General features: G+C 36.3%; 2 protein-coding genes across 3 annotated transcripts; one reads left to right on the top strand and one right to left on the bottom strand.

The window, feature by feature from the left end:
• Positions 1-1749: 1749 nt before the first annotated feature.
• LOC128169083 (protein O-GlcNAcase-like) lies at positions 1750-13443 on the bottom strand. The gene is made up of 14 exons (XM_052835253.1): positions 13248-13443; positions 11122-11173; positions 10444-10541; positions 10110-10240; positions 9227-9395; positions 9009-9107; positions 8488-8772; positions 7494-8351; positions 7310-7375; positions 6363-6448; positions 5381-5485; positions 4618-4709; positions 2636-2825; positions 1750-2411 (listed from the first exon to the last, which is right to left on the bottom strand). Exons 1-14 carry the CDS (start codon positions 13312-13314, stop codon positions 2112-2114), a joined length of 2598 nt encoding a protein of 865 aa, XP_052691213.1. The 5' UTR covers positions 13315-13443; the 3' UTR covers positions 1750-2111.
• An 81-nt stretch (positions 13444-13524) lies between these two features.
• LOC128169084 (putative cytochrome P450 120) lies at positions 13525-27051 on the top strand. 2 transcript variants are annotated; one of them, XM_052835256.1, is made up of 12 exons: positions 13525-13644; positions 14420-14646; positions 15730-15807; positions 16020-16104; positions 18815-18850; positions 20016-20152; positions 20359-20435; positions 20621-20815; positions 21752-21862; positions 24086-24213; positions 24345-24432; positions 24729-27051. In XM_052835256.1, the coding sequence occupies exons 2-12, from the start codon at positions 14457-14459 to the stop codon at positions 24861-24863; spliced, it is 1260 nt and encodes a 419-aa protein (XP_052691216.1). In that variant the 5' UTR covers positions 13525-13644; positions 14420-14456; the 3' UTR covers positions 24864-27051. The 2 variants fall into 2 exon arrangements, with proteins under 2 accessions (XP_052691216.1, XP_052691214.1); XM_052835254.1 differs by having other exon boundaries at positions 13532-13670.
• The last annotated feature ends 481 nt before the right edge of the window (positions 27052-27532 follow it).

Here is a 27532-nt window from a genome sequence, read left to right as displayed (position 1 = left end):
TTACATGTGAAGATCTGCTGATTGTAATAAAGGTGACGTCAAAGAAATCGTAAAGTTCTTTAAAAATACCTCTAATTCAGGAGACGATTTTTGTTGTAATAATAAAATGTTTGTTGAAATAACAGATGAAATAACAGGTGACTGAAATTTACTCATCTGAGATTTTTTTAGGAAATGAGTGACAATTTTTTTTTACCAAAGTCTAAAATGTTAAGGAGCCTCACATTTCTAGTTTGTATATCTCAAAGAACTACAAGACACACGGAACTAAATATATCCCACCTATGATTAATTTGTACTGTAAAATAAAAACAGCGTGTATCTTTGATTGATAGGTCAATACTTTAGGAAGAGAGCTTCATGAATATCATAATCATGCCAACTACTGCACATGTGGAAATGGGGGGAAAAATTTTAAGATTTAATACAGTTTCACTATATGGCAATAGTTGTTCCTTTGTCAAGGTCATGGATTTTACAATTTAGTTCAGTGTTTTAGAAACTGCTAAACGCAAAATAAGGAGAGAAGGTCAGCGTCTGAAAATTACGGAAGGACTGAATTCCTATTATCCATCTTTGTGTGTAGGGTTTGTATAATGTGAAATTGCTTTAACAGTATTTGATACTTCGTTGTAAACCTTCGGCCAGTCTCGAATATCATCTCTGATCGTGGACCAACTGGCTAAATTTTTCTCCTTCTCATGAATAATTCATACCCTATTCCGATTGGTTCTTTCACATTTTTGTAAACAAAATCACACTAATCGCGTTAAGAATTACGCTGCTCACACAGCACGAACTTCAATTTTAAATATCAAACAGTAAAGAGTTTCTCTTTTTCATCGGTATATTGAGATAGATAAATTTTCCTGGAAACAAGGTTCAACGAGTTGACCGATTGTTCGACAGTGAAGCGACAGATGCCTACAAACAGTCAACAGATTCGTGCCGACTTGGTCTTGGACAAAATAGCAACAGAACGTGTTTTGTACATGGACTTTGGCACCTTACTCGTTGGCATAAATAGAACAGAGCTTCAAGAAAATCTAGCATAATAAAATAACAGTAACCGCCCCACATTTACATACTCTGCGATTTGGAAATGGAATTACAGTAACACACTCTTATAACGAAGTCCCTTGGATGGGCAATTTTACTTCATTATAAGCATAAATTGTTTTATCTGTCAAGTTTACAACATGTAATAAGTCACAGGGAATGAGAATCACTTCGCTGTAAGTGTCAATTCATTATAAGCGTGTTCGTTATAACCGTGTTTCACTGTATTACTCTGGTTTTGCCCAAGTTTTCTAAACCATTATTTCATTCCTGAGTGTAACAGTAATTCCAGGTCTTTTAACATTGCATGATTAAGAACTAGCTTAAATATCTGGTTTTCATCCAAATTTTCTCGATACAAGATTCAAATTGCTGAGCATCATGTTTTCACTCGTTGATGCCATTCATAATAATGAACTTAAACAACTAAGATTCACTGAGCAATATAACTAAGGGTAACCCTCGGACACACAATAAGAATCAATATTCTAGGAATTTATACTGTCACCTGTAAAAAGTGACATTTAACTGATAATTAACTTAACAAATATCACTTTAACCAAACACTCTAAATAACATCCATACTTCATATTTATTCCAACAAATCAAAATACATTTTATGTTTACAAAACCAACTGTTTGTGAGTAGAATCATCACCGGTATATCTCTTTTAAGAAATTCAATAAACAGAATGTTTATTCTTTTATTTATAAATGATCCACAAAATATGCACTACTTGTAACATCACAGCCAAGATTAGCAGAGTTAGATCAATGACTTGTACAACAAATAGAACATCGAGCATTTATTTCATATTTTCCAATATAATTAACTGAGCACTTTTATAAAAGCACCTCTCTATTTCCATCACAGTGTTGCAACCAGTCATGAACATCAGATGTATCATAACTTCTGGGTCGATATAACGGTACAGAGAGATGCAGGGTAAGCAATGAGGTCACACGGACACTTTAGAGACGGGGGCCAGACTTCCTATTGGTCGAATCCATCACATGGTCCTCCGTCTGGAATGCTGATTGGGCAGTGACTATTAGATGGCCCTGCCCAGGTACACAACATCGTCGGGAGCCCCAGGGATGTCCACGATCGGGAAGAAGCCCATCCTCTGGTAGTGGTCAATCATACATTTGTCTCCGACGTTCATCTCTACATGGATTCCTGTTGATCCACTCGTCTTCAGCGCCATCACTGCACACGCTAGCAGCCTTTTGGGAACACTGTAGTCCTCCACGCGGGCTGGAATAAAATCCAGACGGATAACGGATGGATAGCGCTGGGTCACAGAGAGAGGCGTGCAGCGCTGGGGAGTGTGGAAACTCATTATCACTTCCTACAAGTAAAACAAATGAAAATACAGTGAAATGTTCAGTCCATTGGTCCATTTAGTGCCTGGTGTACCTAATGAAAGACTTCCACACAGAGGACAGACTCCCATGTGTGTCTTGTTAAATAAACTTTCGAAATAGGTTGCACTTGTAAGTCTGACCTTCATCTTTCACTTAATTATTCACTATTAGAAAAGGTTTTGGGGGGGGGGGGGGGAGGTGTCCTTACCTCGCTGGGGGTCAGCTCCTCCTTGCTGGGTTTGGGGTACTTCTGGTACATGGCTGGTATCCAGGACACCTCCGACTTTTGGCGTAGCTCCACAGCATTTAATGAGGCCAGTGCATATCCACAGACTCCCTGGTCATCACAGACCACAAAACAGTACTCGGGGCTGAGGGAGACGATCGCACCAATAATTCTGTGAGAGCGAAAATAACTGTCAATTCATTTTAAAAAGATGCATCAACAAAGGAGCTTATACACTAAATTTCCAAATGTCTCAACAGATTAGAAAAAAAATCATAATAAATATAAATGTTATCTTTTGGAAAATGTAATTTGATTTTATTTAAATTTTAAAAAATAACACCCCCCCCCAAACAAAAATATATATTAGTAAATCATTTGTAACAATGTGAACATTCCTGTCACAACTGATATGAACCTAACCCTCAACTTCAAGATCCTACAGATTAACTTTACAAACCCTCAGCAATAAGACTGGGACAAAACAATATTGACCTATCAGCAATAAGATTGGGATAAAACATTACTGACCTGTCAGCAATATGACTGATAGATCATTACTGACCTGTCAGCAATAAGATTGGGATAAAACATTACTGACCTGTCAGCAATATGACTGTGATAGAGCATTACTGACCTGTAAGCAATATGACTAGGATAAAACATTACTGACCTGTCAGCAATATGACTGGGATAAAACATCACTGACCTGTCAGCAATATGACTGATAGAACATTACTGACCTGTAAGCAATATGACTAGGATAAAACATTACTGACCTGTCAGCAATATGACTGGGATAAAACATCACTGACCTGTCAGCAATATGACTGATAGAACATTACTGACCTGTAAGCAATATGACTAGGATAAAACATTACTGACCTGTCAGCAATATGACTGGGATAAAACATTACTGACCTGTCAGCAATATGACTGAGATAAATCATTACTGACCTGTCAGCAATATGACTGGAATAAAACATTACTGACCTGTCAGCAATAAGATTGGGATAGAACATTACTGACCTGTCAGCAATATGACTGGGATAAAACATTACTGACCTGTCAGCAATATGACTGAGATAAAACTTACTGACCTGTCAGCAATATGACTGAGATAAAACATTACTGACCTGTCAGCAATATGACTGGGATAAAACATTACTGACCTCTAAGCAATATGACTAGGATAAAACATTACTGACCTGTCAGCAATATGACTGGGATAAAACATTACTGACCTGTCAGCAATAAGATTGGGATAAAACATTACTGACCTGTCAGCAATATGACTGGGATAGAACATTACTGACCTGTCAGCAATAAGATTGGGCTAAAACATTACTGACCTGTCAGCAATATGACTGGGATAAATCATTACTGACCTGTCAGCAATATGACTGGGATAAAACATTACTGACCTGTCAGCAATATGACTGGGATAGAACATTACTGACCTGTCAGCAATAAGATTGGGATAAAACATTACTGACCTGTCAGCAATATGACTGGGATAAATCATTACTGACCTGTCAGCAATATGACTGGGATAAAACATTACTGACCTGTCAGCAATATGACTGGGATAAAACATTACTGACCTGTCAGCAATAAGACTGGGATAAAACATTACTGACCTGTCAGCAATAAGATTGGGATAGAACATTACTGACCTGTCAGCAATAAGATTGGGATAGAACATAACTGACCTGTCAGCAATAAGATTGGGATAAAACATTACTGACCTGTCAGCAATAAGATTGGGATAAAACATTACTGACCTGTCAGCAATATGACTGGGATAAAACATTACTGACCTGTCAGCAATAAGACTGGGATAAAACATTACTGACCTGTCAGCAATATGACTGGGATAAAACAATACTGACCTGACAGCAATATGACTGGGATAAAACATTACTGACCTGTCAGCAATAAGATTGGGATAGAACATAACTGACCTGTCAGCAATAAGATTGGGATAGTCTGGAAACACTTCTGTTCCATCCATTCCGTCATCACATGTGCGCAAACAGATGTTGTAAGTAGATGCCTACAACACAAAGAAACACTAGATCACAGAAACTGTTCAGGTGATACAAAGGCGACATCAGATCTCTTCTCGTTATACATATATAGGGACTAGAGTATAGTTGCAAACAATTTGTTTAGTTAAGGTACCTTACCACATTAAGTTAAGGTACCTTACCACATTAAGACAAACTTTTTTAGGACACTATGTTACAAAATGGCCATTTAAATGTTTTGTTAATCTGTATCAATCAAATTGATTGAATATCACCATAGCTCAGTGGTTAAGGTATCTGGCTTGTGATTTACAGATCACAAGTTGAAATCGGCTTGGGGCATTTGTTCATATTTAGTGAAACAAATTTTGGAAGATCAATTTTTCATCCAAAATTGCATATTTTTTTGCCTATTTCAATTATATACTATTTAAGCATCATACTATCAATCATTATCAAATAGTTTTCTGCTGATTTGAGAATTGGGTTACTGAAAACTTTATGTTATAAACCTGTGATAAATCTTCCCTACAGAATATTAATCATAGCAAACAATTTATTTCCTTTTTTGAATAGAAAATTATGATAATAACTGCATACTTAACAGAAATTATTCATTGATAATTTTTTTTTTAACTAGCAATTATTAATAAAAAATAGATATCAAAATCTTGGAAACAAGGTTCCAGTATATTACCTCATCAGAGAGTTGGTATGGCCGATAGCTGTACATTTTCTTCAGTAGGACCTCTGGAGGTCGCATCAGGAAAAGGTCATGGGCACCGTCACTCGGCAACAAACGCTGTACAAAGAAAAATCGTCACATTAACGAACCTGTTGAATCAATAGGGACGCGCAGAAACTGGCAGTTTCTCTAGCCGCAGAGCGCAAAAAACACATTATGACAGCTCTTTTAAATTTTTTCTATTTTCCAAAATAAATTTCCAAAATTAAGAACAAAACTGTTAAAAGCCAAAATAATTGCTTTAAAGGCTGCCATACAACAGTCTTTGGTCCCTATCCTAAGTATGTCAAGAATTACTACTGCAAAACACAAGTGGCACAAATACTCATGGACTTTTAAGAAAATACTCTTGTTGACTAGTTTGAAATTTGCCATCTACAAAAATGTTTTTATTAAAATTGTTGAACAAAGCAGCCGATATCCCTCCCAACCAGCAAACAAGAGAAATTTATGTATGTACATCACCAAGTATTCTAGCCACTGTAATTTGCATGCCTTTTAAATGCAAGGCAAAAAGCAAAATGCGCAAGATCTGAAAAAAAGAAAGTTAATTAGGAACAGACAAATTGCATCAAACCAAACTGTGTCCGATGTGTTATAACTGAGATATTTTTGACAATGAATGTAGATTTTGACCGAGGTCTGATCTCCATTCATTACGACAGAACGGCAAGAAGCCAGAAACTACATTGTAGAGACCTGTACACAGTTGGTTGTACAATCTGCTTGTTTTCCAATGGCCGCAGCGCAGTCCTGGAAATAAAACTTAGGATAAGGGCAGCAAAAACTGCATAAAATAAAGGTTAATAAATGTTTACAACTTCTCTGTTTAGACAGTCATACAAGTATGGCTGCCAGAACAAAATACAAGTAAGCAGTAAAATGACGTGGACGACGCTTGGATGTCGGCGGGTGGCTGCTCCGTTATACATACTTGGATCTCGCCCTGAACTCCGCCCCGAAATACCCAGGGTTCCTGGTCTCCACTATGGAACAGTTCTTTATACCCTTTTGAACACCCTGGTATAGTATGAAAGAAAATAAGAGATTGTGATTAGAGCCGTGCCAAATGCATTATATCTAGTACACATTTTGTGTTTGTTTGCAAACTTTATATCCGAGAGAGATATATTACAGAAAAAGATACTTACCCTCGCCTGTAAAAGGAAACATTGGGGTTAAGTTTGAGGCACCTTGTGCATTTTGCTGCAGAATAAAATCTTTGAAAATGCCCCAAAACATTGCTATAGATCAATTAATACTTATCATTTTTTTCTGAACAAAGAAAAAGTAGCTTAAGACTGTTGAGGGGTATTTTGTTTGGCATTATTCGGCAGAAAATGGTTCTACAGTCATGATACATCCTAGATCAGGAGAAACAAGCTCTCCTGACCAGGTCAATGAAGGCCCTCCAGAGAGGTGGCAGGGCCCTGCTTGTGATGTGCTTGTCTCCCATGGCTGTTTCTCTAGCTACTTCACAAGGAGACCCTGCACCTCTAAAATCTGCAGGGAATAAGTTTTGCTCTGAAAAAAAATGTGGTAGAATCCCCCTTTTCTCTTCACATTTGAGTCCATCTCCAATAAGTGAGCTGCTCCCAGTGCGAGCCCCTCCCAAACACCGTCCAATGTGAAGAGAAGGAAGAGGTCTACTCTATTAAAGTCTTCAGTGTTGGGTCTGTTAGAAACAAGTCAAACATTAACCAGGCATGACTGTAGAACAAGTCAGAAATGTTAGGAGGAACTCTTACTCAATCTCTCAGTCAATCTGTATAATCCTAATTTATGTTTATCTTGGAGTTTTGAAGTTTTGTTTTTATGTAGCTCCTAACATTTCTCACTTCAAGGTGCATAACTGTCTTTCCTAACTAATAGAAGACTTACATGTAGGAGAATTAGGAGATGGTTCAGACAGCCTTGGTAAAGCAGATTCTTTGATTTGTCCAAGTTCTGAAAAGTAAAAATTAATTTCTACCTCAATAAATGGAACCATAATATCATGAAGCTATTTTCTTAAATTTCTAAAAATGACTCAACATTGTTTTTAAATAGTGTGTGAGTTACTTACTGAGCCACTGAACATAACAAGCACAGAGCTGAATTAATCCCTGGAGATCCCAGAGATAGGAGAAGAACTCGTGAACAACAGCAGTGTTAGGAATCATCTGGAGGAGTCGGATCATCCTATCCACTTTCTGTACCACAGCCAAGAACTTCTCCGCGGCCTCCATCCAGGCGGTCGCTTCGGCAAGATTTGTCTTCGCCTGACCCTGGACCACCACCCCAGCATTGACCTTTAGGAAATGTAAGTCCTGTAACAATTGCGTGCTGGTCATTCCATGGTCAAACGGCGTGTAGAAAAAGTCTACCAGCACACCAAGGTCCTCCCGAGTGAAGTTTTCGGGGTTCGTCATGCAGCAGTCTTTGTCAATGACCACCGAGGGCATCTCTGTCTCCACCTGCATGGCGTCCTCAGCAGGAACCACCGGGGAGGTGTCCTTACAGCCATCCAATGTGGACACAGTTGTAGGGACATACTCCATGGGCTCTGGGTCTTCAGAAAGTTCAGACTCGCTGTCTGAAGGAATGGTGGAATTCACAAGGTTTCCCTGGGAAACTACTGGCTGGTTTCCAGTGAAAGAGGCTGCCATATTTTCCCCACACACTGCAGTGGCACTGTTGTCCATGGGTGGTGCCGGAACTGGGGGGATAGGAATGGGAGGACCGGTGATTGTGAGGGGGGCCACTACACGCGGCGGCTGGCGGTTGGTGTTGATCTCCTGCATCCAGTCGTTCAGTGCAATGTTCAGTGCCAACCTGGCCTGGTATCGTTTGTCGATGCGAGAGGGCAGATCCTCATTAGCACCAAAATCATTCTCTGTTTCAAGTCTTATATCTGATGCCACTGGACTCAGATGTTCACCATCTGAAACCAAACAGAACTGTAATTAATAACATCAACATTAGCATTGATTTCTGTTTATGTCAAAAGCACATTTTTTCTGCAATTGACAGTGACATGAAATTAAATTTCCCTTTTGGACTTTGACCAGTGAAACTACCTGCAATGATGTCCTTCTTCAATCCGTCGTTGTTGGAGGTACTCCACTGACCCAGCGTGTGGAGAGCCATATAGTTGGCCTCAAACTCACAGTTAGGGTTTGTAAGTAGTCCACGCAGGTAAGGAATGATCTCGGGGGATCGACCGTCAAAGGGTCCCAGAAACATGCGCCTGGGGTCGTAGTCGTTAGCGTGGATGTTGTCCCAGATGACAGGGGGGCGCTTTATGACTGAGGACACTTCCTGCAAGTGTTGGATGGTCAGCTTCTTGGAGATCACCTTTTGACCTAGTAACATAAACACCTTTCTGTTAAAGCTCGGACATTTTCATATCAATCAAAACAAAAGTTTTCTTCAAAGATCACATTGTTTTAAAAAAAACCAACACAATAGTTACTTTTTATATACTTGTTACACTCATGCATCAATGCTAACTTTCTTACCCTTATCCTTCAATGTTTATTTGCTAACATTCATTTATTAATGCAATTATTTCCACCTAGAGAAAACAGAACAAGGTTACCTGTCCACAAGATGTCGATGTCCTTTAGGAGTTTGGCTCCTAGAGTGTTTAAGTAATCTGATGACAGCAAGTTAGGGACAGCTCTCGACGAACAATATTCTAAAAAATTCCAGAAGCAATTCAGATGAAACATTCACCCAGGAATCCTTTGGTAAAATGTTGTTACATTAATTAAAATAATTTCCAGAAACTTGATAATTCATATCTCTTAGAATTACCTGTTGGACAGAAATAGAACTGAGGTTGTCCCAGGTGCTGATAGACTTCATTGGTGACAGCTACTTGGGCTGATCCAAAAGACTGAAACACGCTACGGTCTGTCTCACTTAATCCCGGTTCTATGTCGTCAAACAGCAAGGCAAACGCCGTACAGCCAAAACTTGTCACCTATAAAAACACAAAGCAGAGTCTGATTTCCCAGTTCTCTGTCAGTATCACTAGTGGTGGAGATAAAACATCAAGAAGATTTATAATCATTATATAATCAATATATTCATAAAGCATTGTGGACTAGCTAGAGTTCAAGTGAGGCATGCTCTTGCAGGTCATGCTCTTTCTTATGCTACTATTGATTTTAATGTTCAGATAACTTGCAAGAACCTAACATGAAAATAGTAAACATAAAATCAGAGCTGTAATAATTGGGCAGTAACAGTAAAATTCCACATCTGTAATCTACTGATTGTGAACCTTGTCTGATTGTTTTTCAAAGCCAAGTTCTCCATGTTTTACTGATCATTTCCATTTGTATGAATCTAATGCTGGTGAACAACCCCCCCCCCCCCCCCCCCCTTTCCCTGCAATTATATTGAGACCGCTCTATTGAAAATGCACACATCAATTGACATTCACAGTTGACGTGCATCTAAAAACTTCCTGGTTTTAAAATCTATTGATCAAAATTGACAACAACTTCGAAGTAGAGATCCTGAAAAAGACCTCAACTCTAGCTAGCTGTTAACACAGGATATTAATTAATGTAGCAGTCTGAATAATAGTAGAAGTTCTAAATAAAAGTGTGATATCTCACACTCATGTCAATGATGTTACTAGCACACCAATTCAAATAGAGCTGTTAGCATGGTTAGTAAGATAGAATACCTGTTCTAGTTTGCGTTTCAGGAACTGTACGTCTTTGGCACTTGAGAATGTGATATCCAGGCCTGGGGACAGTGCGTATACAAACTCAACACCATTCTCCTTGGCTGCTTCAATCAGGGAGGTCAAATTCTCTACAATATCACACCAGAATACCTCATCAAGCTCATCCTAATTCATACCTACCACCCAATAAACTTACTGAACCTTCCAAATTACATAGTCGCTGTTCATACAAATTCTATAAATTTTGATGCACTTTCCAAATATCTAATTCTGGTCTTTTTTTTAAACTACTGTAATGAAGCTATAAGTTGTGATTTGTATGGATAATTACCTGCTTCTTCCACAGAGTAGAGATCTCGCCAAAAGGCCCTGTGTTTACAGTCATCTTTGGGAGCATACATGTATGTGTTCATCTTCATCTTTTTCAACCTACAGTATTTTTGAAACAAAGCGGTTATATAATGATTACTACATTTTGGTAGAGAGAAATGTCAATAAGTATCAAACAAAGCTCTGAACTCTTTCATAACACTTGAAATTCAGCTACGATAACTCTCTCAATGAGTCAACAATTAAATTACACTCTGGTAAACAGTTACATTACACTCTCAATGGGTAAACAGTTACACTACACTCTCACTGGGTAAACAATTACATAACACTCTCAATAAGTAAACAGTTACATAACACTCTCAATGAGTAAACAGTTACATAACACTCTCAATAGGTAAACAGTTACATTACACTCTCAGTGGGTAAACGGTTACATTACACTCTCAATGGGTTAACAGTTACATTACACTCTCAATGGGTTAACAGTTACATTACACTCTCAATGGGTTAACGGTTACATTACACTCTCAATGGGTAAACAATTACATTACACTCTCAATGGGTAAACAGTTACATTACACTCTCAATGGGTACTCTCAATGGGTAAACAGTTACATTACACTCTCAATGGGTAAACAGTTACATTACACTCTCAATGGGTAAACAGTTACATTACCATTCAAATAGAATCTTCCTCTGCTCTGTGGTCCATGGTCTTCCATAAAATCCTGAAAAATAACAACGATATTCTTCAGCACACACCGTATTGATATCAACTTGGAATCATGATAACTGATTCAACATTGTAGCAGGGCTCGACATTAACGCTTGTCCGCTTGTCCGGTACCAGTTAAAAATATATACGGACAAGTGAATATTGCTTGCCACTTGTCCGACTGGACAAGTGCATTTTTATGTAAAGAAGTCTCCAACATTTTAAAAAGTAAAGAAAGTTTTGTGATAAGTTTATCCGTAGTCCCGTTATAAGTTTATCGATTAGTTATTTAGAATTTTGATCCCGACTTCAAATTGAAATGCAATTGAGTTACTCTTGATCGGGATTGAAGTTCACTAATTACAAACAACTTTCAATATTGAACTGTAAAGGTGTGGATCTTAGTTCTTACACAGTACCAAACACACGTTATCAAAAAGAAAGGAAGAACAGGTAGCAAAGATAAACTTAAGGATTATGGAAAGAAATGTAATTTATATTAGGTTTCATTCATCATTGATAGACTATGATGACTTTCAGTGTTTAGTTTAAAAAACAGATGAGAAATCAATATCAATATAAGAGTTACATGTATTTTAAAACCTGATGCTAAATTTAAAATGTCTTGTAATTTGCCATGACAAAGCTACAGCTGACAAATCATGTTTAATGTTATATGGAACCAATACATTTAGGAAAGACACTTTAAGTTTCCATTTAAGAAGTCAGGTTATTAATTATGGCAAGAATAATCAATAAATGACTTTATTTTAGTAATACAGAACTTTAGTTTTCAAGTTGACAATATTTGATCTTTAATATTGAAAAAAATTTGGACAAGTGAATTGAAATTCGGACAAGTAAATATCTTGCTCACTTGTCCGAATGGACAAGTAGGAAAAAAAGTTAATGTAGAGCCCTGTGTAGCACCCTTTGGTACTGTTGGGCTCAAATGCTACCATGCTTTTGTCTTTACCACATATACTCGCCTATAAGTCAGTTGTCTGTTTCCAAGTTTATTAAGATTTTGCCATTGACCCTCTTATATAAGTCGGGTATCTTTTTCTGGATAATCAGTCTATAGATTCTCAATCAAATAAGCACAATTTATCAAGCATGACTATATTCTACATAAAATGTATTGGTGTTTAACCCCTCTGTTATCATTTCTAGATGCAATGAATTTACAAAGTGTTGTGTTCAGTTAGGACTGAAATATTCTGGAATAATAACTAGATTTTGGACACAATTTTTTTCTTTATCAATACATCAATGATAACTTGGTATTAGTTCTAACACTATTTATCTAAAATTCTATTGAAAATAAATTATAGTGATTTTGATCCCCTGTTTACTGATTAAGATGGTATAGTCCCTTTTAAAACTGGTGTGTTGGCTTGTGTTGTTTCAGGTAACATGTGCCGCCATTATAGCTATTATCACCTCAGGTGTAATTAATTTTGAATAATTATAAATGATCTTTATTTTTTTTTTAACAGACCAGCATTTATTTATTGGTGTTCAATTTTTATGTATTAAACAGATGTAAAATCAACATTCAAAGCCCTTTTAAATATAAATGAGTCAGCAACTCAGCACAAGGGAAAAACCAGAGGCTTGTTCAGCAGAGCGGGTGCTCGTGGCACTCCCCAAAATGTGTGTTACCCTCTCTGCTAAACACACTCAGGAGTGTGTGTTGTTGTTGGATCTATTTTTCAGATTTGATTGAGTGCAAGAAATACAAATTGCCCCACCAAACATTAATTATTATGGGCGAGTTTACCTTTGTAACAAAATATTACATGTACTTGTGTGCTCTTCAAATGCATAAATGTTGTCATGGCCCCATTTCCGCATATAAAACTGTATAGATATGTACACTAAAAATAGCACTTCGCTCAGTCGACATGTACTACGTAATACCATTCTCATCTGTCTATTTTATACAACTCTAACCTTCCAAACGATTAGAAACGTCACTAAGAACAATGAATAATTAACTACGAATTTAGTTATGGATCAATAAAGCAAGAACCTTAAAACTGCTGACATTATCATAAATGTTAATTATTATGGGTCATATCTACCTTCGACTGCTCCACAAACGAACTTTCGTTTGGGTCGGTTGTCTAATATCTCTTCACCAGCCGTCATTTCAGACTGCCTTAAAACAATATTGTTAGTATTTAACAACACAACTTTCAAGCCAAACGAGAAAATCGGTCTCTTTTCGTAAAATCACTCATCAATATGGCGAATTTTGTGAAATGATAGCCGATTGAAAGGAAAGACAGGACGTGTGATTGGCCTAAAATCTCTGGAATTCTTTTGATCTACCAATCAACAATTTTGTTACAAAAACATTCGGAATACCTTTTACATGGCCGATCAATTTGATGATCATGCTAAGAGATACCGAAAAAGGGGAACTAGTAGGAACTAGAACCCGGCAGGGAAAAGGAGAAAATTCTGAACCCACAGAAGGCAGGCGCCTTTTCATGAATTGATCTGTGAGCTTTGTGATGTAGTTACAATTGCAGTTCTGGTCAATTAAAATTAATGAAACTGTTTAAATCATACAGCTAGCTAGGCCAAGAAATTTATGCATGAAGTAAACCATTCATAAAAAATGATACATACAGGGGAATATAGTAAAAGAATATAGCCCTAATTAATTTGCATTAAAAGCACTTTTGTGATGCATTATCATACTAAGTTACATGTAGATCAATGGTCTTATCTGTATGATCACCAGCGCAAGATAACGTGAGAGCATCTGATGTTTAAAATCTAGAAATGTGTTAATCATCTGCAAATTGTCGTAATTACATCCCATGTGTTTTAATCTATTAATTTTGCTGGTTAAGTGTGAGAAACGCTAGATATAGCATGGCTTGGCATACCGTAACACTGATTGGGAGGTCAAAAGGTTGAATTATGAGGTTTTTTTTGATGTCATAAACACCATTAGTAACATTGATCTCTGTTTAGGTGCAATGTCATAGCTGAAAAATCAAATTAACATTGAAAGGTTTGATAACTGTTTCTGTTGCGTACCATAACTTGAAATTATACTATATAAATCAAATTTTTGCAGCCGACAAGAAGTAAAATCAGCATTGAATTGTTATTGATTGGAAGATACAGTCTTTAATTGCAACAGCACGTGCAATCAAATTGCATACAGACGCACTAGTATTACAACTTTTTGCGGCACTTTAATATACCATACAATTTCATGCTAATCTGTTTGTTTTAGGTCATTTCCCAAATGTACACCTTGCCGAGTCAGAACTATGTCCAAAGTTCCAGGGTCGGTCGGCTTGCCGATTCTTGGAGACAAATCACTGGACTTTTACAGGAACCCAGTCAAATTCGTAACCAAGCAGATTGAGGACAACAAGAGTCGAGTTTTCTGCGCCCGATTCCTGAACACTCCCACAGTTTTCATCGGATGTAATAAAACCATCAAACATCTCCTCACAGGTAAAAGGTCATTTGATTATCCTAATTAGTCACATCAAATTCAGAGTGCATCTGATCTTGACATGATGTGACTATTATTGAGATTTTACTTGTTGTAAATTTCTCCCTTCTCACTTCCAATGATCAACAGTGGTTGTATGTGATAGGGTATGGTGGTCGCTCGCTTGAACACATGGGTCCTCTCCAGGCACTCTGGCTTCCTCCCTCATCAATGACCCCATAGCTCTAACATCTGTACCAACAATTCAATTCAATTCATTTATTGACAATTACCATGTCTGCATACAGTCATGAATATGAGTTACATAAAACAAAACATTAAACATAGCATGCAAAAGTTAAACATTAACTAATAAATCTACAATGGACAAAACATTGGGTGAACAAAACTAGGCTTGTGTGAAGACCATTATTGGTATTCATAAAATTGTATAAGTGTTCATTGTTGACTTTCCTTTCTAGCGTTGAAACAGTTTTTTTTAGAAAAACAACATATCTTTCTAGCAGCTGTAATGTTTTTAGGATTGACAAGTTCCTTAATGGGATTGACATTTGTATATGTGTTCACATTAGATATATCATTATAATTTAATCTACATTGGTCATATTTTGAAAAATACAATACAAAGTGTTTCTCATCTTCAATAAACAATTTGCAAAAATTACACAGACGTTTTTCTCTTAGAATAGGAGGTTTAGAATATATACCAGTTTCAATCAATAATGAATGAGCACTGATTGTTAGGACAGATCTGTCACATTTTTTAAAGGTAGTTTTCAGTATTGTTGTAGTTCATATTCATTTTGGTTTACAATTTTGCTATAAAAGGACAATTTTTCACAGATATTATTATGAGTTGTAGAACTTGTTTATCAATTGTTGCAAGTTAAATAAAGTTAATGTTTGTAAGTTACTTGAATTCATGGTGGAAAAAAAGCTTAAAAACATTGATAAGTTTCTTCAAAATGATAAGTAAGGTTAACCAGTTCACTAGTGAGTGCTGAGATTTTGTTAAAATTCTTTTCAAGCATAAACAACCTTATTAGAAAACTTCTGTGTTAACAGCCATATGATCTTTGCAGATGGGGCAGACTTCACAGAACTTGGCTATAAGCAGTTTATGGGGGAGATCTTTGGAGACAACATTTTGTTTACTGATGGTGAGTAGTTGTGAAAGATTTGATAGATAGATGTATGTATGTAGTAATTTTTTCACTCTGAATCAACTGATGTAACAGGTGGTGAAATGTCAAGTCTCAACCGGGACTCGAACCCAGGGCCTCTGGTGTGTTGTGACAGTGCTCTAACCACTGTGCTATTCAAACTTTTTATCTGGGCTGTCTGGTTTACACATTTATTACTCTCTTGACAGGAGAAATGGCTGGAGCTTTCCGAGCCTCTTTATCTGAGCTGTTCTGCCATGACTCCCTGACCTCTTACCAGACCACCATATCAAGGTAAACAAGTGAACTGTAATACTTGGCTGTAGAAGCATCTGTACTTGTATGTGACCCAAGTTTTCCTGTATGACCATTGTTGTAATAGAAATCTTTAGTATATTAGTTTCTTCATGATCATCAAATCTAAATTCTGTGAGATTTCTTCATAGAAGTATAAGCTTTTTCAACCAATCTATTTAGTATTTAATAGAATTACTGTCAATTGAGTGTTAATGGACTGATAAATGGTTTGCCAGGGTTGTGTGCTTTAGACACTCCCAAAATAGAACTGCTGTATGCAGGGAAATATTTCCCCCGTTTATTTTCGCCCCCTTTACTCTCGTCGTCACCAGAAAAATTTACGACTGGGTGAATTCCAATTCCTCAAATTATTTCTCTTCAAAAAAAAACCTGTCTGGGCAAATTTAAGACAGGGAAAAATTGTTAGCAAGTGAAGAAGGGTGAAAATAACCTGGAGTGAAAATAACCCTGTATACAGTATTTCTTAAGAAGACTATGTTTTCCTAGGTGATTTAAAAGGACAAGACAACAGTGATAGGTACTTATGCTGCTTTATGCTGCAGTTATGCTGCTGAATGCCTGATTGTATAATATATATCCTGTTTTGAGATATTTTTATAGAAGCAATGTCTTGTTCAGCAAACATTAAAAACAAAAAAGAGTGAAACGGGCAACAGCACTATCCGACAATACAATATTGGGTTGGGGTTAGATGGGATGAATGGAGGTTTAAACTATATCAACAGGTGTAAGATGAGTATCTCATGATTAACAGCTGTTGCATCCAAATCTCACAGATTAACGAACATCATAGTGATACTAGTATATCTCAGACTTTTAGTTACCCGATAAATATCTTGTAAAAAGATGGTTGTCAGGCCAATATATCAAACACTTACAGTAGCCATACAAATAAACTTTGGAGAGACACAGTTTTTAGACCAATTTACTAGAAACTTTCAAAAGTCAAACAGATATCTCGGAACTATCAGTTTCCTGATATCTCATTCTTTAATACAGATGTCCAATTAACATATCATAGACCCCAAAATTGTCAGAATGATAACCAAGATAATTACAAACAGGATTTAGACACCAATATCCTAGGGAAATGCAGTTGTCAGACCAGTGTTTCGGAGAGAGATCCAATTGTCAGACCAATATCTCAGAGAGAGATGCCGTTGTCAGACCAATATCTCAGAGAGATGCAGTTGTCAGAACAAAATCTTAGAAAGATGCAGTTTTCAGAGCAAGTTAGAACAATATCACAGAAATTCAGTTGTCACAACAATATCTCAGAGAGATGCAATTGTCAGAACAATATCTCAGAGAGATGCAGTTATCACAACAATATCTCAGAGAGATGCAGTTGTCAGACCAATATCTCAGAGAGATGCAGTTGTCAGACCAATATCTCAGAGAGATGCAGTTGTCAGACCAATATCTCAGAGAGATGCAGTTGTCAGACCAATATCTCAGAGAGATGTAGTTGTCAGAACAATATCTCAGAGAGGTGCAGTTGTCATAACAATATCTCAGAGAGATGCAGTTGTAAGAATAATATATCAGAGAGATGCAGTTGTCAGACCAATATCTCAGAGAGATGCAGTTGTCATAACAATATCTCAGAGAGGCGCAGTTGTCAGAACAATATCTCAGAGAGATGCAGTTGTAAGAACAATATATCAGAGAGATGCAGTTGTCATACGTCCATGTCATAAGCTTACATTTGTCATTCCAAAACATGTTTCAATAGTCCCAAGAGTAGTCTATCATCTCAAAGAGTTATAATTGTTTGACAAATTTTCCAAAGACTTGATTGATAGGCATCATGAAGATCAAATGTTGTGTAGTTAAACAAGAGTCTCAAAATCAAATTAACATCTTTCAGACAGTAAAGGTATCTGTTAGCTAACCAACTTAAGTATTAACAATTGTTATGATTGGTGGTACATACATTGAACTATGACCTCAAAGACCAGTCACTGCGAGACAAGTGCATCATGGACTGATCAAAGCCAATGGTTAATCTTGTAGTCCAATGGCTTCAAAGTTAAATGTGTAGTTCAAGAATCAAGGGAGAATAGGGGGTATGAAAATATTTTGGCTTGCTCTATAGTTTGATAGTTGAAAGTCAGCATGCCTTTGCTTTCTGCTTCACAATGCATGTTTATTTTGTATAAACCTGTAGATGTCCAGTGACAGGGAATAAGGCAATTTCTAGGTTGTTGATTTTGCATGCTTCTTAAAGGCTTGGTTCATAATCAGAGAACATGTTTATTGTTCACACAAAGTAGGGAAAGTTTTTCTTCACTTTGTTCTAATCTTATAGATAATAAAAATTACCCAAAAGAATTTTACATATTATTAATTCCAAAATCATTAAGAACATTATGAGTTTGTAAACTGAAAATGTTTCTTGCTGCATCAACTGGACAGTTGATTTCAGACTCAAGACATTTTGGTTATGGGTAAAAGCAATACTTGAGAAATAGGATCAGGAGCCACAATACTGTGGTCCTATTAATACTTCCTAGTAAAGGGGGTTTGCTTTTTTCATTAGATCTACAGTAGTTTTGCTTGTTTTATAACATTACTTGCTAAAATCATATCATCTACAAGCTGTTTAGAAAATACAGTTAAAAATTTATCTGCGTCCCCTGTAGACATGGACAGAGCTAACTTCTTTGACTGGTTCTCTTTCCAGAATAGTTCAGGACCGGGTACATGAGCTTGGATGCCTGTAAGTATTTACTCTGCACTCAGAATGTTTTTTTGGTTCCATGAAGATTAAATTTCATCAGTTCACATCATGTATAATATTTTTGAATAATGTTAGACACCTATCCAATATGTTATAAATAAAATGAGGTTCTATGTAAACTGTACTTTATTTATTTCACTATTTTACAGACGCAAGGTCCCTCTTAATTCCTAAATGAACCTCTCTATTTAACGGGTGTGATTTCCCTCTGTATTTTCAATGAACCTTCCATTTTTTAGGTACAAGGCCCCTCTCTATTATTTAATGAACCTTTTTATTTTAATAGATTTTACATTTCATTTTACAGACCTCTCTATTCCTTTATGTCCTCCTTATTTTACAGGTGTGAGGTCCCTCTGTATTCCTCCTTATTTTACAGATGTGAGGCCCCTCTGTATTCCTTTATGCCCTCCATATTTTACAGATGTGAGGTCCTTCTGTATTCCTTTATGCCCTCCTTATTTTACAGATGTGAGGCCCCTCTGTATTCCTTTATGCCCTCCTTATTTTACGGATGCGAGGTCCCTCTGTATTCCTTTATGTCCTCCCTATTTTACAGATGTGAGGTCCCTCTGTATTCCTTTATGTCCTCCCTATTTTACAGATGTGAGGTCCTTCTGTATTCCTTTATGCCCTCCTATTTTACAGATGTGAGGTCCTTCTGTATTCCTTTATGTCCTCCTTATTTTACAGATGTGAGGTCCCTCTCTATTCCTTTATGTCCTCCTTATTTTACAGATGTGATGTTTCCTGTATTCATTTTTGACCTTATTTTACAGGTGTGAATTCCCCTTATATTCCTCTATGAACCTCTCTATATTACAGGTGTGAGGTTCCTCTGTATTCCTATAGGAATCTCCCTATATTACAGATGTGAGGTGCCCCTGTATTCCTTTATGAATCTCCCTCTATTACAGGTGTGAGGTCCCCTGTATTCCTTTATGAGCCTCTCTATATTACAGGTGTGAGGTGCCCCTGTATTCCTTTATGAATCTCCCTATATTACAGATGTGAGGTGCCCCTGTATTGGTTTATGAACAGCTCCAATTACAAGTGTGAGGTCCCCCTGTATTTGTTTATAAATCTCCTATAATACAGGTGTGAGGTCCCCCTGTATTTGTTTATGAATCTTCCTATATTACAGGTGTGAGGTGCCCCTGTATTCCTTTATGAAATCCCTGTGTACAGAGATCTGTCTCAGCCTGTTTCTGGGGATGGACTTCAGAGATGCTGAGGACACTGCTGACCGAATTGTTAATCTCACCACCACACACTGGCATGGTAATCTTGTTCATTGCTGGGAACCATTATATATCTTCATGTCTTTTGTATTTGCTTGAGATAACAAACATATCTTTAATGACATAGTCCAAAAATTAGTTGCCTTGAAATTATTTAATCACAGGTTAATCATGAAATAAAGTTGTCAGAAATAGAAGTTGGTTAACTGTATCTATCAGGATGTAACCAGATTTTCTGTTTTATAGGTATAATATCGGTGCCTGTCTCAATAAAGCTTCCTATCGGTGGTGGGTCTTCCTTCTGTAGAGCCTTAGAGGCCAAGGTATTCACATTTAAATTTTGTGATACAGTTTGCTCTTTGCCTTATTACGAACATGGCAAAAGCCCAAACACTGATGCAATTAGTAATAATAAGAGATTTCTACATTAGCATATTTGTAAATGTATCTTATATGAGGGAACGAGCATTAAAACTGATTTAATATGAGTTGTTTGCATCACTCATAGAATCACCTGCTGAACATAATAAAACAGAAGAAGCTAGAGAACTCGTCCCACTTCCCTGATCGGATCCAGCAGTGTTCCCATGGCGACCAGGAGAAGTTTGTGGACAATCACCTTCTCCTGTTCACTTCAGCCCTCGTACCCAAGGCATTGTCTTCAATCCTCACATCTCTCCTCATTCAGATCGGCAGCCAGCAGGTAAATACCTCAGTCTTCACCCTTCTCCTCATTCTGATCAGCAGCCAACAGTTAAATACCTCAGTCCTCATTCCTAAGGTTCTGTCCTCAATCCTCACCTCTCTCGTCATTCAAAAAGTCAGCCAACAGGTTAAACCTCAGTCCTCACCCTTCTACTCATTCTGGTCAGCAGCCAACAGTTAAATACCTCAGTCCTCATTACTAAGGTTCTGTCCTCAATCCTCACCTCTCTCGTCATTCCAAAAGTCAGCCAACAGGTTTAACCTCAGTCCTCTCCTATCTCCTCATTTAGAATGGCAGCCAATGGGCGAATACCTCAGCCCTTGTTCCTAAGGTTCTATCCTCAAACTTCATCTCCCTCCTCATTCAGATCTGTAGTCAGCAGGTACCGTAAATATATCTGCCCTTGTTCTCAAGGCTCTATCCCCATCCTCATTTTTTATCTCAGTTAGATTGGTATGCAGCAAGTAAATACCTTAAATCTTGTTCCCATGGTTCTGTACTCAATTCTCTGCTTTCTCCACATTCAGATCAGTAGTCAGCAGGTAAATACTTCAGTCCTCATTCTCATGGCTCTGTACTCAATCCTCACTTCCCTCCTTGTTCAGATCAGCAGCCATCGAATCAGTAACTCAGTCCAAAGAGAAAAAAAACCAGGTAGAAGCATATTACAGTTAATTGTGTCTATTATTTAGTAAAGAAAATATCCAAATATTTTAGCTTTAGAATTTGAGCATTTTACCATATCCTGATACTGAGCTCTTCAGCTTAAGGAGGGAAATAAAGCCCAAATATGGCCACAGCCATCCAGCCCTCTTAAATCGAATGCAGGACCTTTTAATCAGATGATAGAATAGTATACATGTACAATATTTACTGATAATTCAGTCATTCATCAGTACAAGTGATGGTATAGTTTGACGTTTCTGATTACAGACTGAGGATCAGGCTGGTTTGTCGAAGGATGAGGAACAGTTGGAGGCCATGTTGTTGGAGGTCCAGAGGATGTTCCCTCCATTCCTGGGAGGAAGGAGAGTAGCTAGGGAGGTAGTGAATATTACTCAATCAATCAGTCAATCAATTAATCAATTAATCAATCAATCAATTGGAAGACAATATAGTTCCTAGGAGGGAGGGGAGTATTTAAAAAGTTAGTGAATACCAATAAATAAATCAATCAATCAATCTGTATGTAAGCCAGTATAGTTCCTAGGAGGGAGGGGAGTAGCTAAAGAGTTAGTGAATACCAATTAATAAATCAATCAATCAATCAATCTGTATGTAAGCCAGTATAGTTCCTAGGAGGGAGGGGAGTAGCTAAAGAGTTAGTGAATACCAATAAATAAATCAATCAATCAATCAATCTGTATGTAAGCCAGTATAGTTCCTAGGAGGGAGGGGAGTAGCTAAATAGTTAGTGAATACCAATAAATTAATCAATCAATCAATCAATCTGTATGTAAGACAGTATAGTTCCTAGGAGGGAGGGGAGTAGCTAAATAGTTAGTGAATACCAATAAATAAATTAATCAATCAATCAATCTGTATGTAAGACAGTATAGTTCCTAGGAGGGAGGGGAGTAGTTAAAGAGTTAGTGAATACCAATAAATAAATAAATAAATCAATCAATCAATCTGTATGTAAGACAGTATAGTTCCTGGGAGGGAGGGGAGTAGCTAAAGAGTTAGTGAATACCAATAAATAAATCAATCAATTAATCAATCTGTATGTAAGACAGTATAGTTCCTAGGAGGGAGGGGAGTAGCTAAATAGTTAGTGAATACCAATAAATAAATCAATCAATTAATCAATCTGTATGTAAGACAGTATAGTTCCTGGGAGGGAGGGGAGTAGCTAAATAGTGAATACCAATAAATTAATCAATCAATTAATCAATCTGTATGTAAGACAATATAGTTCCTAGGAGGGAGGGGAGTAGTTAAAGAGTTAGTGAATACCAATAAATAAATCAATCAATCAATCAATCTGTATGTAAGACAATATAGTTCCTAGGAGGGAGGGGAGTAGTTAAAGAGTTAGTGAATACCAATAAATAAATCAATCAATCAATCAATCTGTATGTAAGACAGTATAGTTCCTAGGAGGGAGGGGAGTAGCTAAAGAGTTAGTGAATACCAATTAATAAATCAATCAATCAATCAATCTGTATGTAAGACAATATAGTTCCTAGGAGGGAGGGGAGTAGTTAAAGAGTTAGTGAATACCAATAAATTAATCAATCAATCAATCAATCTGTATGTAAGACAATATAGTTCCTAGGAGGGAGGGGAGTAGCTAAAGAGTGAATACCAATAAATTAATCAATCAATTAATCAATCTGTATGTAAGACAATATAGTTCCTAGGAGGGAGGGGAGTAGTTAAAGAGTTAGTGAATACCAATAAATAAATCAATCAATCAATCAATCTGTATGTAAGACAATATAGTTCCTAGGAGGGAGGGGAGTAGCTAAAGAGTTAGTGAATACCAATAAATTAATCAATCAATCAATCTGTATGTAAGACAGTATAGTTCCTAGGAGGGAGGGGAGTAGCTAAAGAGTTAGTGAATACCAATTAATAAATCAATCAATCAATCAATCTGTATGTAAGACAATATAGTTCCTAGGAGGGAGGGGAGTAGTTAAAGAGTTAGTGAATACCAATAAATTAATCAATCAATCAATCAATCTGTATGTAAGACAATATAGTTCCTAGGAGGGAGGGGAGTAGCTAAAGAGTTAGTGAATACCAATAAATTAATCAATCAATCAATCTGTATGTAAGACAGTATAGTTCCTAGGAGGGAGGGGAGTAGTTAAAGAGTTAGTGAATACCAATAAATAAATCAATCAATCAATCTGTATGTAAGACAGTATAGTTCCTGGGAGGGAGGGGAGTAGTTAAAGAGTTAGTGAATACCAATAAATAAATCAATCAGTATGTAAGACAATATAGACATAATAGTTCTTAGGAGGGAGGAGAGTAGCTAAAGAGTTAGTGAATACCAATAAATAAATCAATCAGTATGTAAGACAATATAGACATAATAGTTCTTAGGAGGGAGGAGAGTAGAAAGAGAGGAAGTAAATAACATTCAACCAATTAATCAATTTGTATGTATTACTTTGAATTATTGTAATGATACATCAACGTATCAGTTGATCAATCATTGTTCCGTGAAGATAAATTTCATTCAATCCTTGTGTGTAAAACCTAAAAGATTTGAGGCCAAGACTCAAGGAAATCATTATTGGGTTATTATTACAGGACTTCACTCTGAATGGATACCACATTCCCAAAGGGCATGCTTTAGTGTACATGTCTTACCACGGTCACAGAGATCCCAGCATCTTCCCAGACCCAGACCAGTTTGATCCAAGCAGATGGAACAATGTGTAAGTAAATGTAGTAGTTGAAGAATCGATGGAAAATAATACAGTGACCAACTAATTTCATATATATTTACTGTGAACCTATATAGTGATTAAATTCATAGGTGATCTTATTCCTACTCACTTTTTAACAGCAATGTAGAAGACAAAGAGCGATTATTTTGTTTTGGGGCTGGTCCCCGAGGATGTGTAGGGCAGAAGCTGGTGGGGAACATACTGAAGGTGAGGGCAGAGAGAGAGAGAGACAGATGGACAGAGAGAGACAGATGGACAGACAGAGGAGAGAGTGACAGAGAAGAGAAAGCAAAGAGAGAAACAGACAGACAGATAAATCTTTATTGAAAAATCTGAATTATAATACATTACACGGTTCGGTAGTACATGTATAAGGGAGATATACTTAAACCATGCTAAAGCTTTTAGAGACTTGCATTCATTTTATGGAGATAAATACAATAGTAGATGCTTTTTGTTTTTACATATTGTATCTGAGATATTTGATAATTTTTGCTTCACAGACAGTTGTAACAGAACTTCTCCAAAAGTATTCCATCACAGTCAACGAGAATCAAGATCTCAGCCACAAATGGCTCCCTGTCTCCAGACCAACGGCAGAGGTCAAGGTCAAATTAACAAAGAGGTCAGGGTCATAGGTCACAAAGTAGAAATGCCATAATATTTTATATTGTTACTCTACGATACATGTTGAGGTGGTATGGGACACCTGTTGATATTGGTAAAAGGTCACAATCATCAAAATACTTTGATTGTTTTAGAATTTTCAAATTTCACAATATTTGACTAAAAAATAATTTTTAAAAATTTTTGGAAAGAAAATTATTGTAAAAGCACCAGCGGATTTGAACTTGTGAATTGCAGATTTGTAGCCAACGCTCTAACCAATCGCACTATGTTGTTGGATAACAATACTGGGAAAGAACAGATTTAAACAGTTATACATGTATTTGATTTTAATGTTTATTTTGATCAGAAATACGTCACAATATTGGGGTGTCCCATACCACCTCAATTTTTTGTGGGTTCCATTTTTGTAGCAATGACATAAGACAGTATTATCATTTGTTGATCCATAGATTGTTTTGATGACTTGTATTATATTGTATTGTACAACTACTTATTATGTATGTAATTAGCAAATGCTGTTTTCTGACAATGATCTGTTATGTGATATTTTTATTTTTTTACTCAAAGAAAAACTACTTACTGCATTTGGCCTATCTGTTCCCTAGTCTACTACTACAACAGAAGGAATGCTAACTCTTAACCAATGTAATATATCTGTTTACTTGTTTGATTTTAGCAATGTTTTTAAATACAGTATTGTATGCAAAAATGTTAAAGGACCATATTCGATAAGGTCCAATATCTGCCCCCCACCTTCCCCCCCCCTTCCCAAATTTAAATACATTGTATCATACTGATATTTTGATGGTATATAAAACTACATATGTAAGTTACACAAATCTAAAATTTTCACAGCATGGTTCATTCATTGTTTTTTTATGACGTCACCTAGATGGGCTAATTCCCACCATTTCTCAAATGCATGAAAATTCATCAGTTTTTCTTCATAATAATCAGCAGGAATTATAGAGCGCATTGTTGCTCCAAAACTATTTTCAGCTATATTATTCATATTATTTTGCACATCATATTAAAAAATGGTGTTGGAGCAAGCATGCATTCAATGTTTCCTGTTTAAAAACTAATAGGAAATACCCTCTCTGTGCTATAATATGTACTTTTTGTGGAGTTAGATAATCAGTAAAATGGCACAGCTATATATTGTGTTTGTTTTACTTAACAGAATTCCAGGACTGCGTTTTACAAAAGAACTCACAAGAAAGTCTTAGGGAAATACCTTTACTTAACAAAATTAATATAAAACCATTAATTCACACTTATTTTGATTTCCATAATTATATTTTACAGCTGTTAGAATGAAATATTAATTTGTTCACGATTAATAAGCATTCTTTAATTTGATTGTAAGTCTTAAGTTCATTTGTAAAACGCAGACCAGATCTTTTCATTCAACTGCTGATTTTGTAAATTCACTTTTCATGTTTGATGTTTGACTTTTTTCCTGGTATGTCTACTGTGATATTTGATACCATACTTTTATAGTCTCACAGTACAAGTAATTGGTACAATGTATTTCCCAAGTATGGTATATTTGTAGACTTTTTGATATTATGTACTTAAATTCTGGAAATGTTTATGTTTAATATTTTTCTTTTACTTAATGTAAGAATTGTTCCTTATATATATACATGTACATGAGATGGAGCTTTTGAAAAATAGACTGTTTTAAATGTGCAAAGTACATGTAGGTTTTTCAAAAGACTTCTGGGGCATATTCTAACATGTTATATGTATTTATAGTAAACTAAGTTTACTAAGTTCAATTAGAACATTTATATTACTATTGGACCTAATTATACACAAGTTTTTCATTAAAAGTTTTAGACCTATATAATTTTGCTAGTAAAAGTTTTGGATTTTTATGAAACCATAAAATCATGTGGACTTTGTTAGAACTTGCATGTTTATATTGACGTCACATTGATACTTTTTAGAGATGGACTGTTATAACTAATACTGGGTATTTTTATGATTTACAGTGATCTTTTTGTCCTAATGGTGATTTTTTTCAAATTTCTGTGCATAAAACAGAAGTCTATATGTATCTGAGGTTATTAATATTTTTTTTTCTTGGATCTCATCCTCTCTGATTTTATTTCTGTTGATTTTATTCACTGTTACTTGAGTTTATATTGGACAATCCTTTTAAATAAACTTTATTCTTTTATAAGAAAATATTTATCATTTTTCTTTTCTTAAACATGAATTAACTTTCACCTACTTTGTTACACAGGCTGCTAATGGCAAAAGGAGAACCCAATTTATTTTCAAGGTCAAAAGAAGTCAAGGTTACCCAAGCCAGGGGTCAATGTCATAGCAGATTTGTTTAAAATACTTAACCTAAGCATACTTTCTCTCGCCATAGCCGCTCCTGGATTATACTCCACTCAGAGTCTCTCTGGGTGAAAATGTACATCAAACTTTGTCTGTCCTATAGGACATGTTGGCAAATCAACTTGAAAGTTGAGTAGTGACCTTAAACCAACTTGCTAAATGAGAGGTCAAGGTTATAAAACTTTATGTAAAATCTTATTCTGAATCCCAATGTGGCTCATACTTCACCCTAAGGTGTTTGGGGTAAATGTTGTGCAATGATCTTGATTTTTTACAGAATTCAATGGTCATGTCTTTAAAAAGCAAAAGCTGTCAGATAATC

This window comes from Crassostrea angulata, unplaced genomic scaffold, assembly GCF_025612915.1.
Source record: "Crassostrea angulata isolate pt1a10 unplaced genomic scaffold, ASM2561291v2 HiC_scaffold_93, whole genome shotgun sequence".
NCBI lineage: Eukaryota > Metazoa > Mollusca > Bivalvia > Ostreida > Ostreidae > Magallana > Magallana angulata.
The sequence above is the reverse complement of the archived record's forward strand: the minus strand, read 5'-3'. Positions and strand labels throughout refer to the sequence as shown.